This window comes from Mustela nivalis (genome assembly GCF_964662115.1).
Source record: "Mustela nivalis genome assembly, chromosome: 3".
Taxonomy (NCBI): Eukaryota; Metazoa; Chordata; class Mammalia; order Carnivora; family Mustelidae; genus Mustela; species Mustela nivalis.
In genome coordinates, this window is record NC_139022.1 from 63,665,014 (window position 1) to 63,680,970 (window position 15,957).

Genomic DNA, 15,957 nt, shown 5'->3' on the forward strand with positions numbered 1-15,957 from the left:
TCTGTTAATTCCAGGGAATTTTAGTAATCTAGTTAGATAACCTGGGCTTAACCTAAAAATTGGAAAACTATTTATCTCACAACTATTTCTTTGTGCTTTTAAATATGTAATAGTTGATTACAAAAGCCTTTTCCTTACATTGAATTTATGTTCCTTATATAGTATAAATAAGAGCATCAAAAATAGAAAATTAAAATTTTAATGTTTAGATATCCCATACTATAAAAAGTTCTTAATTTCTCCTATGATACCTCTACCCTGATTTTAAAAATAAAAATTGAAATTCTAACCTTCCTTTTTTTTTTTTAAAGAAATTCTAGCTTTCTATGAGAGCATATATAAAAGTTTTCTACAACCTTAACATCAAACAGTTCTCATAATTTTTCGCTGTGGAACATACTCTTTTTCATTTGAACTGTTTTGTGGTAGAATAATAAGGACTGTGTGTTTTACATTGATCTTAGCCAAAAGGCCAAGAAGCGATGGGGACTGTGTGTTTTAAATCTTGAATACAATAAAATTGGTTTCTAGATTTTATGTCATAAATATTCTCTTCTGTTTTTCTCAGTTCCTTTTCCTGTCTTCGGCTACACCAGGGCTGATAACAATAGACTCTTGTGCTGTTGGTATTGAATGGTGTCTGTGTAACTGTAGGACACCTCAGTCCTTTTGGAAGTAAAATAATGCGCTATATACATACACACCTATATACATGCATAAATATACTTGTGACCGTAAAAATAAACTCCTATTTTTATTATTCAAATAAATATAGTTTTTTTTTTTAAGATTTTATTTATTTATCAGAGAGAGAGGGGGAGAGAGCGAGCACAGGCAGACAGAATGGCAGGCAGAGGCAGAGGGAGAAGCAGGCTCCCTGCTGAGCAAGGAGCCCGATGTGGGACTCAATCCCAGGACGCTGGGATCATGACCTGAGCCGAAGGCAGCTGCTTAACCAACTGAGCCACCCAGGCGTCCCCCAAATAAATATAGTTTTAAAGTGACATGGCAGTAAGATTAGATGATCAGCCCTAAATTCTCACAAGTCAGGTGTCAAGGAATTCTAAGTACAATGATTCCATTCATTTTCTTTAAAGCATCAATATTCTTGCATATAATCTCCTTTTCTAAAGTTTTCTATACCTCCCACAGACACACATAGTAGATCCTTTAGCAGATCCCGCCTGTGTCCTCGCATAGCACTGTACACACCTCTTACCAAGTCTTAATGTAAAATAGTTTTTAATTTATAGGTCTGTCCCTCATTAGACAGATTCCTTTAGGGATGGGACCGTGTCTTCACCTTTGGTTCCCGAGTATATATCACAGTACCTGCCACATAGTCAGCATTCAGTTAATGTTTATCGAACATGCCTTTATTCAATAAGTCATTTGTACACTCAAGGTACCCAGGAGTGAATGTTGAATGAGAAAATTACCACAGATATCCTTTAAAAAAAAAAAAGCATGCTGCATATTGTATTATAAAAATGGTTTTTATAAATTGATTTACACACAGCTTGTCAGTAGTGCATCTACTTGTATACATCGTTAAGTTGGATAATTCAGAGTCATTATAATTGAGCACATTGGATTCAAATTTATTAAGAAATATTGAGACATATGAAAAGGCATAAAGTGTATTATGATAAACATTCGTATACCCACCACCCAGTTTAAGGAATAAAACAGTACCGGTACTGCTAAGGCTCATTACGTACCTGTCCTGTCTCATCCCACTTTCATCTCCACCCTGGATTTCATGATGTTGATCATTAGGGTACATTTCCTTACACTTTAATACCCATGCTTGTAATCCTGAACAAAATGTACTGTTGTATTGCATATTTTCCAACTATTACAGGGATAATATCATACTGTGTATATTCATTTGTACCTTTTTCCCTCAGTATATTTGTTCAATTTATTTGGTTCAGTATATTTGTTCGATTCTTTCATGTTGATAACTGTATTTCTCCTTTATTTTCATGGCTCTATTCCACTTAGTGAATTAACTATTTAATAATTTTCCTGTTGACAGACATGATAGATGTTTTCAGTGGATAAAGCTAACAAGATGCTTTAGAAACTTCTTGCTAATCCAACTAACGGTGTAAATTTGGGAATTTAAACTATTGAGGGAAGAGATTCTGCATCTATTTTTAGACTATTTACATTTTTAGCCTAATGTTTGGGATCGAACAATAAATGTGTTAATTGGATTTCTATTTGTTAAATTATCTTGGTTATTTTCTCATGACTGACCTAGCTGCTAAGGAATATCTGAAGCATCTTACAATTAATCAGAAGACACTTAAACCAGAATAAAGACAAGTATCAGGTTATTTCAGAAAACCTAGACTAGGATCTTGTATCATCTACCTCTAAAGTTAATAGACCTCCTCTCACCCAAAATTACTATGCCCATCAGCATTATTGCCACTACACATATATGAAAATAAAGTTACCTTTTTGATGTTGAAAATTAATTTTGAACTTAACTTTGACCTCAATTAAGAAAGATAAATTGTCAGGTAACATACCAAACTGACTTTGATCCTAAATTTTGAAAATAATACCTTTGTAATAGTAATCGGGCAATAACTCTCTAGACTTCAAACTCCTGCTCTTTTAGAGCAAGGTGTATAGACAGTGTGGTGGATGGCAGAATGACAAGATATTTAGCCAAAAAAACAAAATCAGAAGTTCCGACATTGAAAATTTTGTGACAAAAATCTGAGATTTTAAAAGCCAGCTCAACTGTCTTAGTTTGTGTTGGCGAGAGAGGTTGTCTGAAATGCAACTGCTCAGTCCCTTTATCAGTGTTTGAACAAATTACTAAAAATATCTAACCCTCTGAAGGCTTTACCCTATTTATAAGTTGTAGTTACTGGCCTCTACCCAGATTCAGATGTTAAAGATTAGCCTAAAAGCTGAGTCCTGATTGAAAGAGATTTAGGTAGACACAGCACTGAGCCTTTCCAATTCACATTGCTGTAATCTATTAGGTTTCCCTGAATGAGCCACATGAGGATGCTGTAATAAAAACCTTTGATAAAGGGTCCCTCGAGTCAAGGTGTATCATGTTTCTCAGTGCATAGATATGCTTACATACGTTAAAAAAATATATGCCAATCTCAAGTCAGACTTAGAACTGGTATTCTTGAATAAGACTGTCCCATCAGGAAATTGCGTGGACTGTAGCCTAAGTAGGTATTATTTTTCTTTTAAGTTCTTTGTTTTCATGAAAAGGCTCTTTGATTCTCAGAATGTATTTGTTTCAAGGTAATTCAGTTTGAATTCACTCATGCTCAGAAGTCTCCTGAAAAGCCTTCCTTAAAGTTTACAGTGTATGTTTTATAGGCAACTCACACCTGATGAATTTTGAAGAGTCATTCATATGACATCAGTTTTAATAATCAGAACTTAGTTTTCAAAGTTTAAATAATTCTGTCACATGGAATATATAATTTAATAGCAATGATGTTTTCAAAACTGTAGTAGGCTTTTTAGCAACAGATATTTCTTAATACCATTAAGGAGCAAATGCATAGCTGTCAATTTTGGATGAGGACATTCAGCTTCAAAAGAATTTTCCTGTTTATAAGCTTTCTTGCAGTTTAGATATGCTGCCATCAGGTGGTAGTAATATGTCATATCCATGTAGCTCCACAGATGACAGGCTGCTTAAGGTCACCAGTTTACCCCACAAAGATTCATGACCATGAATCCACAGATTTTCATATGCAAATGAAAATAACATAATATATCCATTTTGTATCAGAATTAAGGTTACTTTGTATATAATTTTTAAAACAGATATGTATTGGAAGATTCAACTGGGCAAGTTTTTTCTGTTCTTATTTATTTATTTTATTTTTTGGTAAGAGTATTATATACCTTCTAAAAATTTGGAAAATTACAGAAGAGTAAAATTTAAAAAATATTTCATTACCCAAGGATAATTGCTATTAACCTTTTGTTTCATTTCCTTCCAGTCTTTTTTTTTTTTTTTAATGTGCAATGTTAAGTATGCTTTGTTTTTGCTTTTTGGAGTGGAGTTCTATAGCAAGATAAGATACTTGGCTGTCGTTAACAGTGTACATTCAATGTGTACCTGTTTTTTACAATTTTTGAAAATATAAGGCTTTTGTAACTGCTTTGTGACATTTTAATGTTCCATTGATCAAAGTTTTCCATAATTTATATAGTTATTCACCTATTGGTAGACAATGTATGTTTATGATCATCAGTCATCAAGATTATTTTTAGAGTATTTTATCTCTGAGGTACCTGGGTGGCTCAGTGGGTTAGGCCTCTGCCTTCAGCTCAGGTCATGATCTCAGGGTCCTAGGATCGAGCCCCGCCTAGGGCTCTCGCTCAGCAGGGAGCGTGCTGCCCCCCTCCTCCCGCCTCTCTGCCTACTTGTGATTTCTGTCCATCAAATAAATAAATAAAGTCTTTTAAAAAAAAAAAGAGTATTTTATCTCTGCTTTCCAGCTATTGCCAGTTGAGAGGACCATCATTTTATTGCATCCATGCTTGATTTTGTTTTAACGCAGAATGATTTCTAATTCATCTCAGAGTAGCTAGATATTTTATATTTCCTCCATTGTATTTGAAAGGAAACTGCCAGGAAATCTGAGCATTCCATTTTCAATTATGAATGAAAATATGTAGTCTTTTTGTTATTGTTTTTATGTCATAAAAAATTTTTATAATTTTCTAAATTGTGTGCAACCAGGTAATACATATAAACAGGGCCTGTAATGTTAGAACCATTACCTATTTCCTACCAAAATAATTTTTTCTTTTCTCTTTTATAGCATAGAACATTGCATTAAGGAAATACAGTATGAAGTTAACAAACAGTGTCCAGATGTGCAACTGCGAACAACAACTGACTGCCTTGAATGGCTAGATAACTATAATTATAATCCATCCAAGTCACCGTCCATTCCCCATGGAGATTTGATAAAATTCCTCAAAACACTGGTAAAAAAAATTCATAATCTTGTTTTATAGCAAAGTGGGGTGGGTAAACAGGAATATTGTTCTTCAGTTTTTATATGTAAATATGTAAATATTTATTTTAGTCCATGTTGCCCTGTCATATCTAGGGGCTGGGCTTTTGTTTTGTTTATATATCCCCAGTAGAATCTAGTGGGCTATTGTCTTTACTTTTTATAATGAGCTGTATCAATAAAATGTAGTTTTATAGAAATGGAGATTAAATATTCTAATTCCAGAGTGTGTTGATTGATATGTACCATACACATTGTCTACCAGAAAAGTTTGTATTTATTGTGTTTTCTGTCCTTCACAACTACTCCTTTTCTCTGTGCTTATTGTTAAGTATAAAAAGATCACCACTGATTATATGTTTTAAGTCTTCTTGTCTATCATTCCCTGCTTCCCCAAGCTGCCGGCATACCCAGTTTTGTTTTGTTTTTTTTCCAATCAAGTCAATAATTTCTACAAGACCACTCTTAATTGATGGAGAGATACTACATGGGTCATTCTTTGATACTTCCCACTCTCTACTGAGGGATGTGTTAGTAGCCTTCAGTGGAAACGCTTCTTCATTACACCTGCATCTACAAGGGGTAGCTAGCTTACAACAACAGTTTCCCAGAGAAGCAGCACAATTGTTAGAAAGCAGTAGGCCTGTAGCTATGGTTTTAATTTAATTTGAGGGGAAAAAGTTTTTGTCTAAACATCAAACATTGACAAAGGCAGATGTGGAAAATATCTTGAGGTTGTAGATGGCTGAGGATGACAGAATCAGATGGAACATTCTTGGCTATCGTTATTATTGTAGATGTCTCTTTAATGTTTGCAAAGTAATAAAAGGAAGAGAAAGGAAGACTGTGCGCCCTGAAGCCTTATTCTTTCAAGAAAATCCTCTCATCCATTATCTCTTGAAGGTGCAGCCCTGAAGAATAAATATGGATATAGTTATTCCTTTAATTTCTATTAAGAGCCATGTGTATTGAATTTCATTAATATTGATGTAATAATGCTTTCTCATTTAATTAAAAGCAAAAGCTTTTAATTATCTTTTAATCTGTCACACATAAGTCATTCTCTATTCACTGCAGGGCAAAGGCCGCTTTAGTTTTGCTCAAATTCATTAGACTGATAGGGTTGTTCCAGACCTAGGTTTTCTTACATAATTGATCATGTTATTTTGAGGAAAAGAACCACATTATTAAAACAGATTCAGATTAAAACAACCTTATTATCAAGTTTTCACATGCTAAAAGTGTCAATCTTAACAGTCATTTTTCATAGCTCTCTTTTTTTAATAGAAACATTTTTATTTATTAATTATATAAGTACTTAAGAGATCATCATTATGGCACTTTTACTGACATTATTCTTAAATTTAAGTAGTCATAGTAAACACATGTCTTAAACTTTTGTAACCTATTATTCTTTAAATCTTGCTTGATCAAATATTTACAGTTTCAGACTGATTTTTAAAAAACGAAGATAGAGACACAAATATGACTTGGTTGTTTCATAATATTTACCGTAATGCTGGCATTCTGAATTCTATATAAGGACATTTCTTTTCCAGAAGTGCCAAGATAGCTAAATGGAGGGGGATGAGAGAGGGAAGGAGAGAGAGAAAGTTTCGGAAAGATCAGTGCACTTTGTGGCTGTCTGGAGTCTAGTAGAAAGAACATGGATGAGAAGAAGGAAACCAGGGATTCATTCTTGGTTTTGTGCTTAATGTACATGACATTTGGAAGGTAGCTTAAACATGTTGCACATTAGTGTCTGTATCTGTAAATTGAGTTTTTAAATATCTATGTCACAGAGTTTTTATTATGAATAAGCCAGAGACTTGTTAGGAGAGTGCTTTTTATATAATAAGATACTATATAGATACTGGATATTATTTATTATAGATAGAACATTAAAATGGACATGACAGTGCTTAGAATGACTTGAGAGCAAATTCCTGGAATTTGCCTAGGAGTTCTTTATAATTCTGAATCACAGATAATACCTCTGATATCTCTGTCAGTAAGAAATTTCAAAGCCAGCCTGATTTTATGCCACCCGAATTTTGCTTCTAGTTTTCTTACAATCAGCTTGTTGCTACTCAGAGAATATGAACTAATTTCAGTATTAGCTGAAAGAGACATAATTAGGAAAGTCAGCATGTAAGGAGAATGTGTGCATGTAATACAAAGTCCAAAAAGAAAGTAACTTTCTGTCCCTTTACTATTCATAATTATAGCTACCATTGTTTCCTGTCAGCACAGAAAGAATAAAGGAATAATTTCATATCATCTTTTGGGGAAATGATTCTGAGAGTATTTTTCCCCATGTTGATTTAGTTATCTTTTTGGAGAGCACTGAAATATTCTCAGATTAGTTTCCAAGGTAAAATCTTTCTTAACATGGCTCTCAAAAAGGAATTTAAATGAAAGTTAAATTCTTTAAATGTATTAAATTTTATTCCTCAGGATGACTGCTATTAGTAACCTCCAGGCACATACTGTTATTTAAAGGTCTCTATTTTGTATGTTCATTTGGAGTTCTCTAAGAATAGATGTACTCATTCAGGCATGAAGATTTTCTACCAGGAATTACTTAGGGGCATGATCTTGAATTTATTTTGTCTGAGGAATACATTTCAATCGATGTTTGTTGCACATTTTTATTTAGAATTTTTAAGCTGCAGCTCAGGTTATATTGTGAATGGATAACAATGAGGCCTGAAAACTAGACTGTGTTTGGAAAGCTAACTGAAAATATAGATCATCACCTGGGTTTACAAAATTTAACAGATCATAAAACTAACCTTCTAAAATACCTGAATCGATTGCATTCCAAAGGCAAAAACAAAACAGAACAAGATTTGAAGAGCATTCGTTCTAAATATACCTGAATTATTGTGAAATTGTGGGACTGTAGAAATGGTTTTTTCTTTACTCTTACAGTTAATCCCATTTCTAATGTTGTAATTTACTTTTATTAGCAAGATTTGTTGAAGAGTGAACTAAATCAAGAAGAAATGATACTGGATTTACTTTGGGACCTCTCCTGCCAGAGCAGCATTTCATTCCCATCACTGCTAAGTGGAGCATCTTTCCATTTCCTCTCTAGGACTTCTCTTCATTCTGTTGAAGATTATTCCTCTATGGATGTAATGTCTATATGGGATAATATCAGACTACAGCTCCGGCGCTTCTTAGTGAACAGATTACAAAGCCTTAATGAAATAAGCCATTCACAGCACAAGATTTGGTTGAAAACTCAGTGCATACAGCAACTCTTGTTTCTTTATCCAGAATCAGAAGTTATAGTCAAGTACCAAAGCATACAGAATAAACTGTTGGTTAAACTGCTGCAGAACTATTTTCCTTCTTACAGCAGAGAATCAAATTTAGATGACATGGTTCATGAATACCAAAGTACAATGCTTAAGTTATATTCGATGATAAAAGAGGATTTTAACACACTACATGAAATTTTAGCTCCAACCTCAACAGTGAAATTCATTAAAGAAACTTACCTGGATACTGTTACAGAAGAAATGGAAAAATTTCTTGAAAGTTTTTGTGAGCTGCAGTTTGAAGAAAGTGCTGTCCCCGTGATTAGAACAAGCAAGAGCTCCAGCAGGCATAGAGGAGCAGTGCATGCTTTGGGTTAGTGAGCTTTTAAATTTGTTTGGTTCAATTTAAGCCTTTTGATGTCTTTAATTCTCTAACATTTTTCTTTTTGATGAAACTTAATTGCAAACTTGAAATCAGAAAATAAATGTTACGTAATTTTTGCAGTGCACATTTCTTCTACATTTCTTTTTCTGTAAGTACACTAGTAGAAGAGCTTTTTTTCCCCTGTTATTTGAATTATTAAAGATGCTGAAAAACATAAGCCAAAAGTTTGCCAATAAAAGTTTTGGTGTTTTTGATTGCATGAGTTACCCAGTGAAATTGTATGTATATATGAATATATCCACCAATATTCATATATATGTAACAGAGAGGATAGTTTTTAATTAATTGTAACTTCCAAAGCTGAAACCTTATTAGGGAAAAATAATTGCTAGAAATATGTTGAAATTTGCATGAACTGAAATTGGAAGTCTAGATTTGTATTCCTTTAGTCAGCCAATTCCAATAAAGAGCTATTATGAAATGGCAGCTATATTATTAAAATTGCTCATAGATATAACATTTTAGCTATAAATGATTTTAGAGGAACTTCTCTAGTATTATTTCTATAAGAATATACACAAAGCAAAAGTGATTTGAAAGTTTCTAATTTTATTTAAAAGATAAAGGAAAAAAGAAAGAAACTCTTGTGATATAATAAAATTTCTCCTGTCACCATTTTAATTTCCTACTAATGGAGAAAAATCAAGGTAGGAAATAATATTTTTGAAAATTATTAGTCATGCGTTTATGTAAAATCTCTGAGGCATATTTCTAAATAGGTGCATAAGCTGTATTTTTAAATATTTGAAAATTATCATTTGGTGAATTGCTATCTTTGAATTTATGATCACTTTTTAAATATTTCCATAGCTCACTATAGTTTTACATACCTTTCTTAATAAAATGCCAGAATACCAAAATACTAGGATACATGAATTTTCAAACAGCTTGTTATTTTCTTTTATATTTTTTATTTTCCTCTGGAAACTATATCACATCACAGAACAGACATGCATCAGCCAATTTTAGGTTATGGCAGAATACAAAGTTAATTTAGGAACATTACAATTTTTCTCAAAGCAAATAGATTTTCATTTTAATTGTTACATAAATTTTAAATGCATTTCATGAGTATACTTATTTTCTAATATAGTCTCTAAAAGAATTCCTGCTTACTTGTAAAGTGTTTTCAACATGAAAGTTTTATATATGCTAAATATAGTTTATAACAGAAGAAAAGATCCATATGGTTGAAAATATGTGTAAGTTGCTATGGAGTCTTTAGGGCTGATATTGAGGTGTTTTCTCATTCGTGAGAGAAAACTATGTGTGTAGGCTTTAACACCAAAATTTGAAACATTTTCTACAAGTCTAGGTGCACTGATCTTTCTCAAGCTCATTTATCTAAACGTTGGTATGAATCACTTGTTAAATGAATGCTTTCCATATGCCAGCACTGTGCCATATACATTCTTTTTCTTACTACCCTAATTTCATAAACAAAGAAAGAAGCTTAGAAACATTAACTTGCCCTGGGTCATGTTGTACAGAATCAGGATTCATATGTAGGTCTTTATGTCTCCAAGACCAATGAATTTAATTATCATGGTAGTGGACCTTATCTTAAGGCGTAGAATAAAGTGCTTTGTCACTTGCAAAAGAAATTTCAAACAGCACTTTTCAGGCAGACTACCAGAAAATCAATTCAGTTCAGCTTTATTGTGCACCTACCACAGGCAAGGGAGTTAGCAGCTACCATTTTTAAGGTACTGAGCTAGACGCAGTAAGGGAAAGAAAACTAAATGAATAACTGCTGTTTTCAAGAACTGCTAAACTAACTCTTAAATGGATCCACCATACTTTCCACTAATATTTGACCCAGTGACCAAATTTTATTTACTAAGGAAATACAGTTTGAGATGAGTGAAATAGCATAATAGTATTAATAGTAAATATTAATACAAGTATAATAATTTATATTCCTATTATAATGAAATCTACATTGACTTGAATGGGTTGTACATTATGTTATCTTTAGTATAGATCTGTGTTTTTATGTTCGCCAAGTCTTCCAGTATTTTTTGCCTGAAACCATAGAAAGGATTTTCATTAGGTAACAATAGCTAACATTAATTGCACCAAACACTGATGTGCATTATCTCACTTACTCCTTCTAACCAACCAACAAAGTAGGTGCCATTATTTGTTATCTCTGTTATACAGTGAGGAAACTAGGCAGAGCGATAATAAGTAATTTGGTCAAGGTTACAGAGTGAAGCCAGGATTCAAACTGAGATTTGTCTGACTGCAGATCCTCTACTCTATTGCTGTGCTCTACTGCCTGAAGGAACAGGATAGAAATAGCTCATTCTATTGAAAATGCTGCTCCTTGGGGCACCTGGGTGGCTCAGTGGGTTAAAGCCTCTGCCTTCCGCTCAGGTCATGATCCCAGGGTTCTGGGATCGAGCCCCACATCAGGCTCTCTGCTCAGGGGGGAGCCTGCTTCCTCCTCTCTCTCTGCCTGCCTCTCAGCCTACTTGTGATCTCTGCCTGTCAAATAAATAAATAAAATCTTTAAAAAACCAAACCCAAACAAACAAACAAACAAAAAACACTGCTCCAGAAGTGCCTGGGTGGCTCTGTTGGTTAAGCGTCTGCCTTCGGCTCAGGTCATGATCCCAGGGTTCTGGGATCGAGCCCTGCATTGGGCTCCCTCGGTGGAGAGCCTGCTTCCGCCTCTGCCTGCTGCTCTGCCTACTTGTGCTCTCTATCTTTCTGTCAAGTAAATAAAGAAAATCTTAAAACAAAACAAAATACTGCTCTGAATCCTCTGTATTGTTAACTCTACTTTAGTGTAGTCATTGTTTTACTTTTCTCAAAATTATCCCACCTTCTTCTCATCTGATGACTATGTAATACCAATTTGAAAGTGTCCTGCTTATGATTCCTGTAATCTACAGATGTATCTTTAGCAGTTGGGGTGTGTGTAGGACCTTTTTTCTTCCAGCTTTATTGAGATATAACTGACATTTAACAATGTAAATTTAAAATGTACAATGTATTGATTGGATATGCATTTTTTAATTTATTTTTAATTTTTATATATTTTTAAATTTTTTATAAACATATAATGTATTTCTATCCCCAGGGGTACAGGTCTGTGAATCACCAGGTTTACACACTTCACAGCACTCACCATAGCACATATCCTCCCCAATATCCATAACTCTACCCCCCTCTCCCAAACCCCCTCCCTCCAGCAACCCTCAGTTTGTTTTATGAGATTGAGTCACTTATGCTTTGTCTCCCTCCCAATCCCATCTTGTTTCATTCATTCTTCTCCTACCCTCTGAACCCCCCATGTTGCATCTCCACTTCCTCATATCAGGGAGATCATATGATAGTTGTCTTTCTCTGCTTGACTTATTTCGCTAAGCATGATACCCTCTAGTTCCATCCACGTTGTCGCAATGGCAAGATTTCATTTCTTTTGATGGCTGCATTGTATTCCATTGTGTATATATACCACATCTTCTTGATCCATTCATCTGTTGATGGACATCTAGGTTCTTTCCATAGTTTGGCTATTGTGGACATTGCTGCTATAAACATTCGGGTGCATGTGCCCCTTTGGATCACTACGTTTGTATCTTTAGGGTAAATACCTAGTAGTACAATTGCTGGGTCATAGGGTAGTTCTATTTTCAACATTTTGAGGAACCTCCAAGCTGTTTTCCAGAGTGGTTGCACCAGCTTGCATCCCCACCAAAAGTGTAGGAGGGTTCCCCTTTCTCCACATCCTCGCCAGCATCTGTCATTTCCTGACTGTTAATTTTAGCCATTCTGACTAGTGTGAGGTGATATCTCATTGTGGTTTTGATTTGTATTTCCCTGATGCCGAGTGATGTGGAGCACTTTTTCATGTGTCTGTTGGCCATCTGGATGTCTTCTTTGTAGAAATGTCTGTTCATGTCTTCTGCCCATTTCTTGATTGGATTATTTGTTCTTTAGGTGTTGAGTTTTCAAAATTCTTTATAGATTTTGGACACTAGCCCTTTATCTGATATGTCATTTGCAGTATCTTCTCCCATTCTGTCAGTAGTCTTTTGGTTTTGTTAACTGTTTCCTTTTCTGTGCAAAAGCTTTTGATCTTGATGAAATCCTTGCTTCCCTTGCCTTTGGCGATGTCCCTTAGAAGATGTTGTGCGGCTGAGGTTGAAGAGGTTGTTGCCTGTGTTCTCCTCAAGGATTTTGATGGATTCCTTTCTCACATTGAGGTCCTTCATCCATTTTGAGTCTATTTTCATGTGTGGTGTAAGGAAATGGTCCAATTTCATTTTTCTGCATGTGGCCGTCCAATTTTCCCAACACCATTTATTGAGGCGTTTTTTTTTCCATTGGACATTCTTTCCTGCTTTGTTGAAGATTAGTTGACCATAGAGTTGAGGGTCTAGTTCTGGGCTCTCTATTCTGCTCCATTGATCTATTTGTCTGTTTTTGTGCCAGTACCATGCTGTCTTATGACAGCTTTGTGATAGAGCTTAAAGTCCGGAATTGTGATGCCACCAACTTTGGTTTTTTTTTTCAATATTCCTTTGGCTATTCGAGGTGTTTTCTGGTCCCATATAAATTTTAGGGTTATTTCTTCCATTTCTTTGAAAAAAATGGATGGTATTTTGATAGGGTTTGCATTAAATGGGTAGATTGCTTTAGGTAGAATAGACATTTTCACAATATTTGTTCTTCCAATCCAGGAGCATGGAACATTTTCCCATTTCTTTCTGTCTTCCTCAATTTTTTTCATGAGTACTTTATAGTTTTCTGAGTATAGATTCTTAGCCTCTTTGGTTAGGTTTATTCCTAGGTATCTTATAGTTTTGGATGCAATTGTAAATGGGATGGACTCCTTAATTTCTCTTTCTTCTGTCTTGTTGTTGGTGTAGAGAAATGCAACTGATTTCTGTGCATTGATTTTATATCCTGACACTTTACTGAATTCCTGTATAATTTCTAGCAGTTTTGGAGTGGAGTCTTTTGGGTTTTCCACATATAGTATCATATCATCTGTGAAGAGTGATAGTTTGACTTCTTCTTTGCCGATTTGGATGCCTTTAATTTCCTTTTGTTGTCTGATTGCTGAGGCTAGGACTTCTGGTACTATGTTGAATAGCAGTGGTGTTAATGGACATCCCTGCCGTGTTCCTGACCTTAGCGGAAAAGCTTCCAGTTTTTCTCCATTGGGAATGATATTTGCAGTGGGTTTTTCATAGATGGCTTTGAAATTGATAATATTGAGGTATGTGCCCTCTATCCCTACACTTTGAAGAGTTCTGATCAGGAAGGGATGCTGTACTTTGTCAAATGCTTTTTCAGCATCTATTGAGAATATCATATGGTTCTTCTTCTTTCTTTTATTAATGTATTGTATCACATTGCTTGATTTGGATATGCATATGTTTTTATAAAATCACCACCACCACAGCATTAGTTAATATCTCCATCATGTCACATAATTACCATTACTTTCCTATGGTGGGAAGATTTAAGATTACTCTCTTAACAACTTCCAAGTGTATAATATACTATTGTAAGATATATTCATTTGAATCCCTAGAAATTATTAATCTAACTAGAAATCTGTAACCTTTGATTAACATCTTTCCACTTCCCCTTTTCCCCATCCTCTGGTAAACACCATAATACTTCATTTCTATGAATTAATTTTTATTTAGATTTCACATGTTTTATTGTAAAGTATTTGTCTTTTCTCGGAGTTATTTCACTTAGTAGAATACCTTCAGAGTCCCTCCATGTTGTTGAACATTGCAGGATTTCCTTCTTTATCATGATTGAATAATATTCCATCATTTACATATCTATCTATCTATATATATATATATATATATATATACATATATTTGAAAATTTTTGCTTTTGTTGCTTATGCTTCTGGTGTCATATCTAAAAAATCATTGCCAAGACCAGTGTCAGTGCTTCCTTCTCAAGGTTTTACAGTTTTACAGAACTTATATTTAAGTCTTTAATCTATTTTGAATTAATTTTTAAGAGTGTTTTAAGATAGGGTACAATTTCATTCTTCTGCATGTGATTATCCAGTGTTCCCAGCACCATTTATTTAATCCTTTCCCCAGTGAATATTCTTGGTTCTCTTGTCAAATACCAGTTGACCAGACACGTGAGAGTTCATTTCTGAGTTCTCTATTTTGTTCCTTGGTCTCTGTGTTTTGATTTATAGGCTTGCAGTATAGCTTGAAATTGGGAAGTGTGATACCTTTAGCTTTGATCTTTCTCAAGATTGCTTTGGCTATTTGAATTCTTTGTAGTTCCATACAAATTTGAGGATTATTTTTTTCTATTTCTGTGACAAACCATATTGAAATTTATTTTTAATTTTATTTTTTAAAATAATCTCTACACCCATTATGGGGCTTAAATTCATAAGCCTAAGATCAAGGTTTGCACACTCTACTGACTGAGCAGCCAGTTGCCCCTGCACTGAAATTCTCATAGAGGTTGCATTGAATCTAGATGGCTCTGGGAAAAACGGAGTTTTAGCAGCTTAAATTCTTTCAATGCATGAACATCCTGTATTTTCCCATTTATTTGTATCTTCTTCAATTTTTTTCTTCAAACTCTTACATTTTTCAGTATACAGATATTTAACTCAATTGGTTTAATGTATTGCTCAATATTTTATTGGTTTTGGTGCTGTTGTGAGTGGGATTGTTTTATTTCTTTATCAGATATTTCATTGCTAGTATATAGAAATGCAATTGCTTTCTGTATGTTGATTTTATATCCTGAAACTACTGAGTTCATTGATTTTAATTCTAACAGTTTTTTAGTGGAATCTTTAGAATTATTTATATAAGATCATCTCATTTGCAAAGACCATTTCACTCTTTTTTTTTTTTTTTTCCTCATTTGAATCCCTTTTATTTTTTTTTTTCTTGTCTGATTGTCCTGGCTAGGACTTCTAGTATTATGTTGATAAGAGTGGTGAGAATGGGCATCTTTTTGTCCTATTGATCTTAGAGGAAAATGTTTCAGCCTTTTACCTTTGAGTTTGTGGGCTGTGGGCTTGTTATAAATGGTCTTTACTGTGTTGAGGTATGTTCCCTCTACACCAAATTCACTGCAAGTTTTTAATCATGAAAGGATATTGTATTCTGTCAAATGCCTTTTCTGTATCTCTGGAAGTGATCATATGATTTTTATCTTTTATTAATGTGGTGTATCATGTTGGTTGCGTATATTA

The 15,957-nt window shown here is 34.1% G+C and overlaps 1 protein-coding gene across 8 annotated transcripts in view; it reads left to right on the forward strand.

The window, feature by feature from the left end:
- Positions 1-15,957, forward strand: part of KIAA0825 — a 405,355-nt gene that overhangs the window by 60,698 nt on the left and 328,700 nt on the right. For all 8 annotated transcript variants that reach the window (XM_082723954.1, XM_082723960.1, XM_082723959.1 and 5 more), the window contains 2 exons: positions 4,827-4,995; positions 7,997-8,666. In XM_082723954.1, the coding sequence (XP_082580080.1) occupies positions 4,827-4,995; positions 7,997-8,666 (839 nt within the window). The remainder of the gene's footprint in view (positions 1-4,826; positions 4,996-7,996; positions 8,667-15,957) is intronic.